At 32.9% G+C, this 16,463-nt stretch overlaps 1 protein-coding gene across 4 annotated transcripts in view; it reads left to right on the forward strand.

The window, feature by feature from the left end:
- LOC130901939 (mucin-2-like) overlaps nt 1-16,463 on the forward strand; it is a 91,297-nt gene that overhangs the window by 42,549 nt on the left and 32,285 nt on the right. For all 4 annotated transcript variants that reach the window (XM_057813647.1, XM_057813648.1, XM_057813650.1 and 1 more), the window contains exons 3-4: nt 8,362-9,476; nt 9,623-10,460. In XM_057813647.1, the coding sequence (XP_057669630.1) occupies nt 8,362-9,476; nt 9,623-10,460 (1,953 nt within the window). The remainder of the gene's footprint in view (nt 1-8,361; nt 9,477-9,622; nt 10,461-16,463) is intronic.

Here is a 16,463-nt window from a genome sequence, read left to right on the forward strand (position 1 = left end):
TCGGTTCGGTGCCATTTTTATTACGTGCAAGCTGCAATTCCAAGGAGAAATCTAGTTACTTTTGGCTTAACAACCAACCTATCCTTCAGGCTCCAAAACCAAGATAGCAGTAGATATAATTATTGACAGCTATTCACTGACCACTTATTCGCTTCGTTACTTACGTACTTAGTTCTAATATCATCATTGTTAAATCAATCACAAAATAATGAATCAAATTTTAGGTAAGGTATTTGTTCAACCCACTTACTGAATTTTCATTAGTGGCAGTCATGATGCAATTACAAGAGACACTCTACGTGCAATTTTCATCTATGCAATATTTGACCTTGCAAGAAATAGCATGCAATTTCTTGTACCATGTCAAGCGACCTTAAGAGATTGACCATAATGGCGAAAGTAAGATATATCAGAAATGAGAAATACTCTAATTGAAAAGAAATATTGATTATCAGTTGTCTTATTACTACTGCTTACTTTTGATGTTTTTAAATTTAAGAGCATATGAATGAGCATATTTATGAAAATAAAACCTCCCAGAATGGTTCAATCACCTCCTTCTCACCATCACTTAATGCCTTTAACATTGCCATATAGTGTATCAAATTTATTATTCTTAAGTTGGAGGGTTGCGAAGAAATTGATATTTATCGAATTTTTGGGCCCTATTTTGAAACTCAGGGATGCAGCTTCGTATGGAGGTCAATTGCACTCAATCGTCTCTCTCAATATTTTAGCTCCCTTATACGCATCTGCTCTGTATAAATTCAATCCTGTACAATTACAATATATTTGCAGTCATTCTGCTATTCGGGATTAATTAGTGACCATTAAAATCGCTCCAGCAGTCCTATAAATGGTATGTCAAATCTACTATTACATAAATATTTCAGTGTACCCTTATCATAACACATTTTTCTACAGAATTTATTTCATTTGAGGTATATTTCCGTATCCTTTTCAACAAAAAATATGATGTAACTTAATACATATTTCTTCCTATTTGCTACTGTTAGATTCATAAGATCATTCAGTTTGGTAAAATAAAATCTAGGTATGATTATAAGTTTTAAAGTTTACGTATAATCTACAACTTTTATAGTTCAAATGACATTGGCACAACAGAAAAAACAACTTACGCAATATTGGAAATAACGGGAGAATATTTTTATATAACACTTAAATTGCATGTAGACTAGTGGTAATTATTATGTATTTAAGTATAACCTAGGGTCATATCGATAATATAATTCATATATTTAATGGATGTACAGATCTGTTGGCTAATTAAGATTAGAAACTATGTTGTTAACGAGCAACAATGAGTTCATATCTTTACTAATAATATTTGGTTCCATAATTGATTAGGAATATTTAGTTATTGCTATGAAACTTTTATTTAGTATTATATTATAAAGCAGATATCTCGTTCCACCACATTTGCATCTGAAATATCAATATTTCTGATTCAGTACCTTTATTTGTAACAATAGAGCAGATGGAAGAAATGTATAAGTTTCTTCTTATATTGGGTGTTTGAAAGCTCTAGATTTTTTTACTCAGACTATTTCTCATACTATGTTTCTTATTGTTCTTTGCAAATCTTTCAATATTTCTTGTAATTCAAATTCTAAGGTTTTCGTACATCAATTGATTATTGTTATTTAGTTACTGAATTTTTTACCAATCCTTCAAATTTTCCATCAATAGCTCAATAGATTTTAACATAATGCAGTAACATTTTCAGTTCACTAATTTTTAATCTTAATCTTTAATAAAAGATCTATCATATGTTTTCTAATTTTGGAAATTTGTCTCCTCTTGAAAATGGATTACGGTGAATATTTTTGTAATTCATTCATACCTCGATGTTTCAATTTCAATAAAAGTATGACTAAGTTTCAGTATTATTGTTGATGTTATCAGCAATATGTGTTCTTTTATTTACTTTACATTGCATACAATTATATTCAATGCAACTTACAATTTCCGTTGAAAACACAGCGTATTTAAAACAAGTCGAATTAATTAGTGACAATTATAAGTGTTACACCTAGAATAATTAATTGATTCATTTTGATTGTTTATTAGATCAGAAAGTTAATCACCAGTTTGGCAGGGAATTTTTAAATGGGCAAATGATTCCATATATTCTGCCAAATTTTAGTTTTCTTGTATCCAGCCGTCTGTTTGTTATATAAACACTCATTGGCACGCACAAATTCTATCAGCCTTTTACTGAGAGAAATCATTTTTTAGGGTATTTGCAGCTATAAACTAAACTATAAAAGTGAGGTTATGTTTTTGATGCTTGACTTAGACGTCAAGAGCGCGAACAAGCGCGATCATTGTATGCGTTATCACAGTTTCTCAACAAGTGAACTATATTTGATATCTATGAATCATGCTCGAGTTCATTCTGTTTTCCAATTAAGAAAAACATCCATATGTGGGATTCAGACCAAAAATATTAAGAGATTGACCTTGTTATTCATCAATGCATTACACCTAGAATAATAAATTTCTTCATTTTGACATTTTCTTCGTGCAATGGCACTTTTGTCGGCTCCAAGCCCGAAAACAGCAGAGCGTTGAGTGCCCAGGCTAGTAGCCTACCACCCAGAAAAAATATATCTGGTCGAGGTACTATAAAAAGCCTCGGATTTGGACTGATTTAACGAATAGAGCCACACAAGTGGAATGATAAAGAAATCGAGAATCAAAGACGTAATGTGAACTCTTCCTGAAATATAACGTCACTTAATAACAAAGATCAAAATGTAGTCAAATAATTCAACGAAAGGAATATGGCAACTAGATATTGTATATAGCAAAGTTGACAAAGACAAAAAAGCTAAAGACGGAGTAGAGGTACTGATTCATAAAAAATATAAGGTAAAAATGAAACAACTTGATAATACATATTTAAAGGGTGTATGTATATGTAAAAATCTTAATCGGACATAAAAAAGTGATCACACTTTTTGTCTATTGCCTAGAAGACGGTAAACCCAAACACTACAAGGTGGACTTTTATGAAGACCTACAAAGCACGGCAGAGTCTCTACCTGCCGAGGAAGCCGCTATATTATTATTAACGGTAATACCCGGAGTTAAACAATGAAGAACATATTAATGTAAACGTAGAGCTAATGGTCAACTTTTATGCCTATAACGAACTAAAAATAATTAATACATTTTTCCAATGGAAAAAATATTTAAAAAATGTTTAGAAACACGAGAGGATACAAATCCAGGATCGATAGTTATCGCTAATACAGGAAATAATCATAGACTTGTGTTAAAGAAAATATGAATACAAATGTCAACAAATAAGAAACCGGAAAAAATAACAATGGAAAAACTGAACATAGATTCCTTGTGGGACACATCAATAAGGGATTTATATTAAAAAAGACTAGAGGAAAACATAGAAGTAAGACCAATGAACTTAGAAGAACTTAAGCTGAGACAAAATCAAAAAGAACATTGAAGACGCTGCTAAGGAGAGAATAGACACACAAATAGTCACAACCAACACCAAAAACTCTAACACAACTCCATGGTTCCGTTGAGAAGACAAATGTAAGCGAACACGAAAATCGTTCTTAGCGTATAGAACATTAGAAACATAGGCACGATTTTATAAAGTTACCATCAGAACTAAATATCAGAGACGAGACCAAAAACATCAAAAACGAGACAGCAATTGGTGATCACAATGATGGAAATTCTCAAGTGAATTTTGGGAAAAAACAGTACTAGATCGGGAGAGAAGTGAAAAAATCATACGATCATGTGACGTAGATAATATTAACGAATGTGTATTACAGCGTAAAAACCAATGGAACCAACATATAAGTCGGATGCCAAACGATTGACTGGTGAAAATAGCAAGGGATAGATCTCCAATTGGAAATCGGAGCAGAGATCGACCACGAAAGAGGTGGAGTGAGCCTGGATGGGTAAATATATTGAAGAAAGATCAGGCGTTAGACCTATTTTGGAAGAAAAAAGAAGCATACTACCATAAAAATATCAACGTTTAAACTTTGATCATGTAACAAAATCACATGTTTATATGAAGTAAGCCGAATAATACAGATGATGTTAATTATTGTGAGGTCACCTCATTTTATTGAATGTAATATAATCCCTGAAATTCAAAAAAACAGAATGAACACAATGTTAAGGATTTTGACAGTGATATAATGATTGCTTAAGGACATTCTATATACTAAGAGACCAGTTTTACCGTGGATACTTCCAAAACTATCGATTTTAGAAGAAAGGGTGGAGAAAAATGAACTTGTTTTGTCAATTGTAATTCCATCAATGAGAAATAATTGGAATGAAGAAATGAAAAACTTCGTGAATTCACTGAATTCATTGAATGAGAAAAATTGGCCACTTTGGTATAATATGGTACAAATATAGCATACATTTAGTCAGAAGTCCTAAAACTATTTTATATATAAATTCAAATCAATAATTCCAATCGTTGAATATATAAAAGTTTTTTTTTGGCTGATTGAATTATTAACACTACAACTAGATTATTTTCTACAATTTCAGTGCTCTCCTAGTTAGTTCGTCTGGTTTGATTTATGTTATTCTGGTTTTAAGATACTTACGAATTATAATTTGGTGGACTTATATTGAGAAAACATGGTTTCACATTTTGGTATTTTTCGAAAGCCCTTGTGAAACTAGTTCCACAGCATGTATGATCGATGAAAATATAATTGCCAAAAGTGAAAGAGATAAGTTTACCTTGGCTTTATTCTCTTCCAAATGTCAATAAGATGTTTTTGTTTTTTTTAATATATACACGAATGCAATATGAATAACTAGATTTCCGTATACTGACAAAACTGGTTCCATAAATTAAAAAAAAAATTAAATTACCACACCCTTGAATGTAATCAGTTGTGTTTAAACCAATTTGAATTAAGTGAGGTCGTTTTGTTGCGAAGGAGCCATATTATAAAGTCACTGAACAATTTGGATATGTATATAGGAAACATGAATGCTGTTAATGATCCGATCCCAGAAGAAGAAATACCAATTTATTTGTATAGCTAACAGCTGGATTTGTATACGAATATAGGAGATTAAAAAATGAATATTTAAGTTTGAAATGATTGTAGGTGAAAATTAGAACTGAAAATTCAATAGAATTGTTAACGTCTAACAATGTAAAAATGAAATTAGTCACCTACATTATAGATACTTTGAATTCAAACCCTAGCAGATGAAGGATCGTTACAATAAAGTACAAAAAATATCACTTTTTACGACTTATGTGTATTTTGGTATCAGTTGGATTTATTTAGTTTGTTTCAATATGAAAGAAATAAAGACAATAAGGTAAATATTGACATCGTGATTGTAATAGTAGAAACAAAAATTTCCTAGGAACTATATAAAGTACAAGAAGTGACTTCGGTCGGAAACTATGAATATTTCAATTAAAACAGAAAGTAACAGATATTTTATGAATATTTTTGAGAAAGAAATTATTACAGGCGGAAGCACTATTCATTGTGAAAATGTGACAAGAGTATTATCGTTCACTTTTTAAAGATAATACGTCAACAAGAATGTTGAGGGGAGGTTTAGATACGCCAAACATAACTACAAGGATGAAAATCTATTAAATTTGATTATATTAAAGTACATAATTTTCTTGAAGATATTTCCACTACCAACAAGATATTTTTTGCAATCAAAAACAACGACGTAATTCCTAACATATATCGTAAAATCTTGTGCAACCTATAGCATAAACTTTATAACTGGAAATCGAAATTGATGGAGAGAGAGAGAGAGAGAGAGAGAGAGAGAGAGAGAGAGAGAGAGAGAGAGAGAGAGAGAGAATAATTATTCAGGATGAAACTACTTACGTAAAATAGGATAATATCGTAAACAAAATCGAAAAATTATTTAGACGTGACATGTATACATATTAAAAATCTGTTAAAAAATTGTGAGACAAAATATCCATCAAAAGCAATCAGAAAGCTGTTCTTGAAGGTTTTTCGACAGGCTTTCAATAGGCAAAGAATAGCGGCTTATCGTAAATCAGATTGGAGGTTAATGTATCTCCATAGAAAATATAATTTTTGTGACTAGAACATAAATTGAAGCAAAATTAATGTATATTGTCAAACTATATCGATCATTTAACTTTCAATACGGTTATTTTGCCCCAGATAAAAAGTTCCGTGGCACGCGATAATGTGACATTTATAATTGTTGATGTGGAGCGTTTGCTTTGTATAACAATACATTTACGTCATTAGTATAAAAGGAGGATTTGGATCACTATCGAGAAGAGGATAACAGACGTTGTTCTGTTTGATTGATTGTGAATTAACACTGCAACTTTTTTGACAAAAGTTTTCTCAAGTTCAAGGGTTCATGCATAATTGTAAACACACAGCCTTTTAATATCTTCACAGCCTAAGTTATTTCACGCAATTTCAATTTACGATTAGATATAACCAATTTATGGACTTTTTTTATGTTTTCTGGAGTAGCTACATCAATTTTACGACCAGAACGTTCACCATCATCGGTGTCTGTACAACATTCGAAGGATTTAATGTACTGATATACGAGAATGGTCGCAAAAGTACCTGGTGCAACAAAGAAAAAATTAATTTTGCAACGTAATCTCCTTTTACCTCCATACACTTTTCCCAGCGATGTTCAATAAGTTCGAATACCCTTCTTATAATAAGAATTGTCAAGCTTCTCAAAATAGCCTGCCGGCATTAACTCATTGTTGGAAAATGTTTGACAACCGAGCAATTTTTTCAAATCAGGTAACGGAAAATAATCCTAGGGGGCTGGATTTGGCGAATAGGGTGCATGAGGTAGCAATTCAAAGTTTAATTCATTAATTTTGGTCATTGCCATTACTTTTACAAGATAGTCAATGAAAATTATCCCACGGGCATCCCCAAAAACTGACGCCGTGACGTTGCCTACATATGGAACGATTTTTGCCTTCTTTGGAGCAGCTTCTCCATTATCAGTCCATTGTTTCGATTGCTCTTTTGTTTCAGTTGTGAAATTATGAATCCACGCTTCATCCATTGTCATCAAACGCGAAAATTCGGCTTTATTTCTGAGAAACATTGCCAAACAGTCGATGGAAACATCTCCACGACACTGTTTTTGTTCCATTGTGAGCAAAGGTGGCACTCATCTTGAACTTTCAGTAACGATCATCCAGTACCGCTTTGTCGATTTTCTTCAACAATCATTGAGTCGTCACTTTATTTGGTCAACCACTACGATGCTGGTCTTCGCAGCCAGTACGGCCTCCTTTAAACTCTACTACCCAATAATTTACTGTTGATAACGAAGGAGTAATTTCACCCAGAGTAGAATCTAGTTCAGTTTTCATATTAGTTGCGACAAGAACTTTTCAATATTAGTATTCTATTACATAACGAAGACCAATTTTTCCATGTTTACAAAGTCACAGAAAACGACCCCTATTGATGGCTGCCAAACAATATTATACCTACAACGTGGCGTCTTCAAAATTTAAACATATGGATTGTGTACTTTCTAGTGCAGTGGTATTTTTCAAACAACTATCGCCATCCCCCTAGGTCAGGTCAAGTAATTCTGGGACCATCCTCGTAGAATTAAAAATGTTTTGTGTGAACTATTGAATCCTCGCGGGCATTAGTTTTATTCATAATGCAACGAAAGATGATAATATCAAATTTATTCATCTTCAGTCTTTTGGAATGTTTTGAAATTTTTATTTAAGACTTAACCGCCTTTCTCTACGTTGTTTCATCAATATGCCTTGATCTTTATCAATTAACTATATCAATAATTACGTATATTCAAGCTTAGGTTATAAAAGACGTATTAAAACTAATTATTAACAATAAACACACAAATATTTTTAAACATATAATTATCACCAGTCAATTGTTGATATAAAGTGTGTAAACAATTCTCACGATATTCTAATTTTCTTAAATGTCCTCCCCGATTAGAATGTATCAATACAACAAGGACGCACAGATTAACGGATATAACCGCATGATTGATGCAAGTTGATAAAAAAATTATGTTACTGATTTCCAGTGGCGTGCGCGATTCGAAAGCAGAGTTTATCGATATAGCAAAGTCTAGAGAACAACATACAATGAAAAATATTATTTATCATTCAATTTCACTTATATATGTCTACAGTCACATTATATATTATTTTAAAATTTGAGATAAATACAACTAAACTTATCATTTATCTCACATGAATGAACATATGTATTTTGATAATATTACAATTCATATCCATTTCTAATTCCTCCTATTTGTTTATTTCAGAAACCTACCACTGAAACTGAAAATATAAAACCAACTTCACCGAGGGGAAGAGGTAGATCACGATTTGTAGCTTCAGAAGAGTTCCAAGGAATCCAAGATAAATCATCAGCTGCTGAATCAACAACAAGAAAAACAGTAGCATCAAGAAGACGTGTGGTTGAAAATGTAGAGCAACGTTTTCCCTCAAGGACATCTTCTACTTCGAATCCTTCGAAACAGCCCTCAACAACTATACCTCCTATTTCAAGACGATATAATTCGCAGACATTCAGTGATACTGCTGAAAAAATTTTTAATGTCAATGAAAATGCGAATAGAAGGCCTCAAAGGCCTCAAAAAACCCAAATGAGTTCTGCTGCTACGAGTACAAATCGAAAAACTTCAAAACCATTAACGGAATATGTAGAAAGAAGGAGTTTCAAGAATACATATGAAGTACAAGAAATATTGGACGAAAATTTCGAATTAGTGCGTAGATCCCAAAAACCCAGAGAAAATAGTTTCAAAGCTACAAATGTCCTATCAAGAAACAAAGAAAATTTGTTACCTACTAAAGGAAATACCTTTCCAAAAAGAAAACAGGAAAGTGCCGATACGTTTACTGACAAGACACCAAGGAGAAATAAAGAATTGGAAGAGTTATCTAGGAGTTTGAATATACCATCGCGTAATCAAGATAATTTAGAACCGATTAAGACTTCCAAAACATATGAACCAGAAGTTAGTGCACCCTTATTGAGCAACACTAAAGATACTAACTTGATTGAAGAACAGTCTCTCGATACTACACAAGTGCCATCCGATTTAGAAGTATCCCCTGATCCGTTACCAGAGCTACAATATGAAGAAGATTTATCAAAAGTTCAAACTAGTTCTACAACGACCACAAAACCTACTGAACCCACTAGAAGTCAAGGAAGTAGAAGAAGTAGTCAAAGAAAAACTACTGTAGTAACAGAACAATCGACTCAAGCTCCTAGATTCAGAACCAGAGGACGAAATTCTCAAACAGCTCTAGCATCTCAAAACTCTGAATCATATTTGAGAGCTGCAACATCTACAACTGCTCCTGGAAGGGGATATAGAAGAAGAAAGGAGAGTGTGCTGGAGCCTAGGTAAAAATCTTTTATTTTTGTCTTAGTAATAGCAGTTTGAGCCTTTTTCGCAAAATATCCAAGAGTCTCAACAGTTCCCTGTTGAATCTTTCACTTTTTATGACTTTCTAACATAAATATTGTTCTATTGAATTGTTATGTTCCAGAAAAGGACCATCAGTGTTCTCTGCTGATACCGAATTTCAAGAGAGACGTCCAAGAACCGAAAGAAAAATCAACATGTCGACTTCCGAGAAAGTCATGATTGCAGACTTTCCCACGAGAAGCCGTTATAACACAACAATTAGAAAACTTTCCAACATAACCCCGACAACTTCAGCTCCAAATGGCAATAGACTCCGTTCTAGAGAGATGCCGGTATTCGATGAACAAAAGTTAGAAGTTTTACCTTTGTTCGAAGAAGAACCAAAGCTCTTACATACTCGATTCACTAATCGAGCTGACGATACTCTCTCCAGGTCTGTCAAAAAAGAAGTTTCCAATGAAGATACATCTCCAAAAAGAGGAGAAAATACAGATATTAGAACTGAAAAACGAGTAGCTTTTAACGAAAAACCAATTTTCAATGAGAAAAATGCGACTGTTTCAAGATCTAGACGGAGAGGAAACTCAGATTCAACCCAGAAAAGTATAAATAAAACAGAAACAACGATAACAAAGCCAACTAATACACCTTCTAGATCAAAAGTTGTAGTTAATGCTGGAACTAAAACAGAATCTTCAGTTGAACAAGCTCTTCCGATCCGGAAAAATGAAATTAAAGAATCTGTGGTGTCCGAAGTCAATGAGGTAACTTCTCGCAGAAAAATCTCTAGGAAAAAAGTAGCGAACTTAACAGAACTGCAGGAGAAATCTCGCAGTAGCGGTTTAAGAGGTAATAAAAAATCAGAAGAATCTACAAAAGCAAGTTCAGAAGAAATCGGAGAATCTGACAATTATCCAGAAGAATTCAAGGCTTTGATAAAAGCCAAAAAAGAAAATAAGGTGAGTTTTTTCTCGGACTAAGATTGTCAAAACGTTGAATATATTCGAAAATTACTTGATTTTTATAATGATAATATAATATAATTATGTTTATCATTCAATATTCAATTTGGAATACATAATATTTCCCATGTTTGAGTTCGACTTTGGTAACCGTAACGTTAACAGTGAAAGTGTCAGTTCCTATAAAAATAACTTTTCTTTGATAGGTATCACAGTTCTAAAAATTTATAAATTATAAAGTATTCTAAACCCAGAGACATATTACTGTAAGTAGAATCTCTTACATTCATACCAAAACAGTGAATTTGTTAGGTTAGTTTTACACCGATTTGGAAGAAGAATTCGCAAAAAACCAGCTCTTATCAAGCTGATATGGAGTGGCCTGTCCGTACTCTCGAATCAACGCGGAAATATTTCTAAAATCAATTATGTCAAACACAAATGTTGGGACTTCTGACTACAGAAGCTCTCAGAATACAAACCCTACAAAAACATACTCATCTGCTCTTAGTCAACCACAATTTCCTACTAAACATCAAGCAATTGTTTTTCCAGCTGTTGATAACCTGAAAATTCAAGATTACCTGATATCACTTGGGGAAATAATCAGTCCAAAAAATATACTATTCACATCGAGGCTGTCAAACAATAGAATATGCATGTACCTCGCAAATGAAGATACTGTAGAACGCTTCATGACCTTTCATAAAGGGTTGATCATTATTAACAACACTCCGATCCAAGCCCGAAAGCTTATAACACCTTCCGAAAGATTAATACTCTCAAATGTATGCCCCACCATACCACACTCACCGCTAATCGAGGAACTTAACAAAATAGGTCTCAATACCCTCTCACCAATGTCTTTTCTCAAAATTAGCTCCACAATTTCGGAACATAACCACATCTACAGATTCAGAAGACAAATCTTTATTTCACCATCAACAATCCAAATACCCGATTGTCTAATGATCACACACGAGAACACCAGCTACAGAATTTATCTATACCAAGAACGTCTGTTTCACATGCAAAAAACCAGGTCATACTGCAGCAAACTGTAAGAACTCCCAATTGCAAACTTATGAAGAACCCCAAATAACTGAACTACCACAATTACAATTACGCCTCCTCCTCAACCAGAAGAAAACGAACCAGAAGGAAACAAACCAGAGAACCCTAAGAAACCTTCTTTCCTCAAACCAAATAGGCTAAGTAAAAAGCCTAAAAATAAACCAGAAATCTCTACAGACATTCTCATGGAAAAGTCATTTCAGAAAAGAATCCTCCTTTCATATTGGACCACAACCAGATATCTAACCTTGTTAAAAATGTCTACGGTTCATCTGATCCTTTCTTTGAGTACAGATCTATCAAAAGCAGATGCACTAAACTCAAGAAGAAACTGTTTTCTCACCTACAAATGAACATACCAGAAACAGACCTCTCAGAAACAGAAAGTGATTCATCTCAAATATTAATTAACTGAACCAATAATTTACTTCATTATTGTATATTATATATGATATATTAATATATTTTTTTCCTTTTCTTCTATTTTCTCTCTGTATTTTCATGGACCTTACATCTATTCTACAATGGAATATCAATGGCTTTTATAACAACTTACCAATGTTGCAAACTAACCTATCCAAACAGAAATACGAAGTTATTTGTCGTCAAGAAATCAATTTCAAATACAATAACAACGAACCGTTCAGGCAATTTAACAGCTTCTATAAGAACCGAATAAATACTGAAATAGGTAGCGGAGGAGTAGCAATATTTGTGGAAAAATTAGAAATCACGATCCTTACAAAGGATAAACCGTAGCTATCGAACTACACACTAATCCAAAAGTAAATATCTGCAATGTTTATATTCGTCCAGCATATCAAGTAGATGCTAAAGAATTGAAAGAATTATTGGAAAAAATCACTCAGCCTAGAATAATAGTCGGAGATTTTAATACCCATAACACCACGTGGGGATGCACATCAATAAACCACAGATGTTGCTTACTAGAAGATATTCTTGATGACGCAAATCTCTCCATCTTAAATAATGGGAAACCAACTAGATTTAACATACAATCAGGACAGGGTTCATGTATTGACTTCACTATCTCTGACCCAACTTTGACTCCGGCTCTTTCCTGGGATCGGCTGGACTATACCTACAACAGGGGCCACTATCCAATCGTAATTCATAACAATAGAAAAGCAAATCACAATCACGACTTATATCCAAAATGGAACTTAAAAAAAGCAGACTGGGCTCTTTTCAAAACAATCATTTCAAATAGTTTGACAACTTACATAATTCCAACAGATATAGACGAAGCTTTAGAAAACCTTATTAGTATCTTTAAGCGAGCAGTAAACATATCAATCGGAAGAACTACGCGCCTGAAACGACGCAATCCTGTACAGTGGTGGATTAGCGACTATGAATTAGCAATTAGGAGCCAAAAAAGCTTTCAATAGATATAAAAGATACAATACACTAGCAAACAAAATCGAGTTATTGAAAACTCGTGCCGAAGCTGGACGTACAATAAAACAAGCTAAACGTATATCCTGGATAGAATACGTCTCCACAATAAATTCTGAAACACCCATGACGGAGGTATGGGAAGAGTGAGAAAAATATCAGGACTCCACAAGCACTTACAAAAAACGCTACATCACATGCAACTACGATAATACTGTATACCCATAAGAGAAAGGAAAAGGATGAGTTAATGATACAGTTCGATGAAAACGAACCCATTGATTTACCTATTTCCACCCAAAAATATGATAAAGCTCTTTAAAGCCTGAAAGAAACGTCACCAGGAAAGTGAAATCAACGAAGCATTCACCCTAAAACAGCTGTTTAGCTATTTACATTGACATTAACCGAGCTTTTGACATTGGAAGGCATGATTACATCATAAACAAATTGTACGAATTCAACATACATGGTCACTGCCTGGTTTTTATCAAAAACTTCCTGAGAAATCGAACATTTAAAGTAAAACGGTACCACCTCCGAAAAAACATATTCCAATAATGGTATACCCCAAGGATCAATCATAAGTCCCGCACTCTTTATCATCGCAGTCAACGACATAAAAATGGAAACATCAATAAAATTTCTCGGTATACTATTCGATCACACACTAAGCTGGAACTATCATATTAGAAATCTTTTCCTAGCTTGCAACACACGATTAAATTTACTGAAAATGGTAACGAACAAATCGACAAACATTATTAACATTGTACCGAACACTTATTCGATCAAAACTAGATTATGGATCAATTGTATATTCAACAGCTAACAAATCGCTTCTGAAAAAACTCGACAGCTTTCACAACTCAGCCTTACGTTTGATAACATTCAAAACATTCAAAACAACACCAGTGGAAAGTCTGTACTGCTAATCAGGGGAACCATCCTTAGGAGACAGAAGAATATATTTGAGACTTACATATGCAGCCAAACTAAAATCCAATCCTTCCCATCCAACCCTCCAAAACTGCTCCTCTAAGAAATTCCCAAATCTTTTTTCAAATAAACCCAGAAGCCTCAAACCTTTCTATGCTAGAATTCGATCATATCTAAGCGAATTGAAGTTATTTATTCCTGAATGCCTTCCTATCGAGTCTTCTCAGACTCCACCATGGACAATAGGAAGCATCAAATTCATTACCCAGCTCACCTCTTTCGACAAACACCACACCAACCATACGCTAATCGAAGGACACTTAAATAACATACTCAATGAGTACAAAAACTTTGTACATATTTACACATACACATCGATATCTCAAGACGGTACGGGTATCGCAATCATTACACCAACCTCCAAATATATGCTAAAAGCTTCTTCAGCCATATCCACTTTCACTGCTGAATTATATGTAATATATTGAGCTACACACATCGCCGTTTCATCAAACGAACCTAATAATCTCATACTCACAGACTCTCTCATCTCAATCCAAAGTCTTCAAAAAATTCGCATGCAAATCCTTTAATATTCAAAATCAAGCAACAACTGCAATATATACAAGTGCTTAATTAATGAGAGAACAAATGGTCAACGTCTATACATAAACTTCGCGAAGTGAAAGACTCAGTAAAACCATGGTCAATACTACCGAAAAATCGCAGAGATGAAGTTCTTTTAACACGTCTGCGTCTAGGCCATACGCGACTGACGCATAGCTACTTATTTGATGCGAAACCTGAACCAAAATTGCAGCAACTGCAATTGTAAATTGACTATAAAACACATAATCGCAGAATGCCCATTTCATCATTATCAAATCTACCACTCGGAACAATACGTGAAATTTTAGGACCTAAATACAATATTATTTACCTCAAAAATTAACTTAAACAATCTATATCATAAATTTAATTTAACAAATATTCATAGATAAAATACTTTACTAAATCGCTAATAACAGTATACGGTTTATGCGGAATTTGTAATAAAAAAAATTCCCATGTTTACTTTTGTCTTATAAACAATAATTCTCACAACAGACAAAAGCTCATTGTTGTGAACCATTTAACGTTATTTTAGGTGTCAAGTTCAGAAGATTCTTTTTTTTTCCATTTTAATGTCAATATACAAGGTCGTGATTGTAGTTCCTCCTTTACCTAATAATCACAGTGTATGCGTCTGCTATATAATAAATAATTTTATGGTGTCGGTAACTTTAATGTTAACATAATACACGCTTATAAGGTACAAATGCCGATTCGTTTCTAAGTTGTTTAAGACGTACAGTGCACATAATACGTTAGCACGACCATGAATGTAAGATTTTTATAGAAATTTTTGAAGAAGACAAATTTTCTTTGAAGTAACGATGTAATCTGGAAAAACAAAGATAAATTGATGCAATATTCTAATCTCTGGAACTTATTTTAACGATATGTCAGTCGCGCAATTTTTTATAAAATTTTTACAATTATCAAATGGCACTTTGTTTCAAATAGAAAAATTGAAAATTTGACGATAGATTCGTTATATTTATCAAGAAAATATACTATTAAGATATTAATAATAAATTTTGAATTGTATGGAATTCGGCAACCTACTTACATTGCTACAAAATACGATAAATGTGAAAGGTTATAATAATTTCTACAGTGACCGACTAGATTATGGAATGAAATTTATAATTTGGAAACTGAAACTATGCAAATTGATTTTTCTTGATTCTCATTTCGTAGCGATTGATAATAGTGTTGTGGTTATGTAATAGTTGATATAATATGACACCACATTCGTAAAGGGTTTAAAATTTTTGATATTGGATTTCTGTTTATTGATTCACTGTTTTATTTTCTTTTTTACAAAAAAGTAAACATTTTATTAAAATTCAACAAAGTCACGTTTAAGTTTTGAATAATTAAATTCTTAGGGAATAAAGCAAAAAATAAAAAAAAACATTGGTTTCAAAAGAGGACTTTAACAAAAAAAACAGCATCTAACGCTAGAACTAAAACTGTATCTAAAACTGTAACTAAACCTGTAACTAAAACTGTAACTAAAACTGTAACTAAAACTGTAACTAAAACTGTAACTAAAACTGTAGCTAAAACTGTAGCTAAAACTGTAGCTAAAACTGTAACTAAAACTGTAACAAATAAAACTGCAACTAAAACTGTAGCTAAAACTGTAGCTAAAACTGTAATTAAAACTGTAACAAATAAAACTGTAACTAAAACTGTAACTAAAACTGTAACTAAAACTGTAGCTAAAACTGTAGCTAAAACTGTAACTAAAACTGTAACAAATAAAACTGTAACTAAAACTGTAACTAAAACTGTAACTAAAACTGTAACTAAAACTGTAACTAAAACTGTAGCTAAAACTGTAGCTAAAACTGTAACTAAAACTGTAACAAATAAAACTGTAACTAAAACTGTAACTAAAACTGTAGCTAAAACTGTAGCTAAAGCTGTAACAACTAAAACTGTAACTAAAACTGTAAC

The sequence above is a fragment of the Diorhabda carinulata genome, chromosome X (assembly GCF_026250575.1).
Source record: "Diorhabda carinulata isolate Delta chromosome X, icDioCari1.1, whole genome shotgun sequence".
Taxonomy (NCBI): domain Eukaryota; kingdom Metazoa; phylum Arthropoda; class Insecta; order Coleoptera; family Chrysomelidae; genus Diorhabda; species Diorhabda carinulata.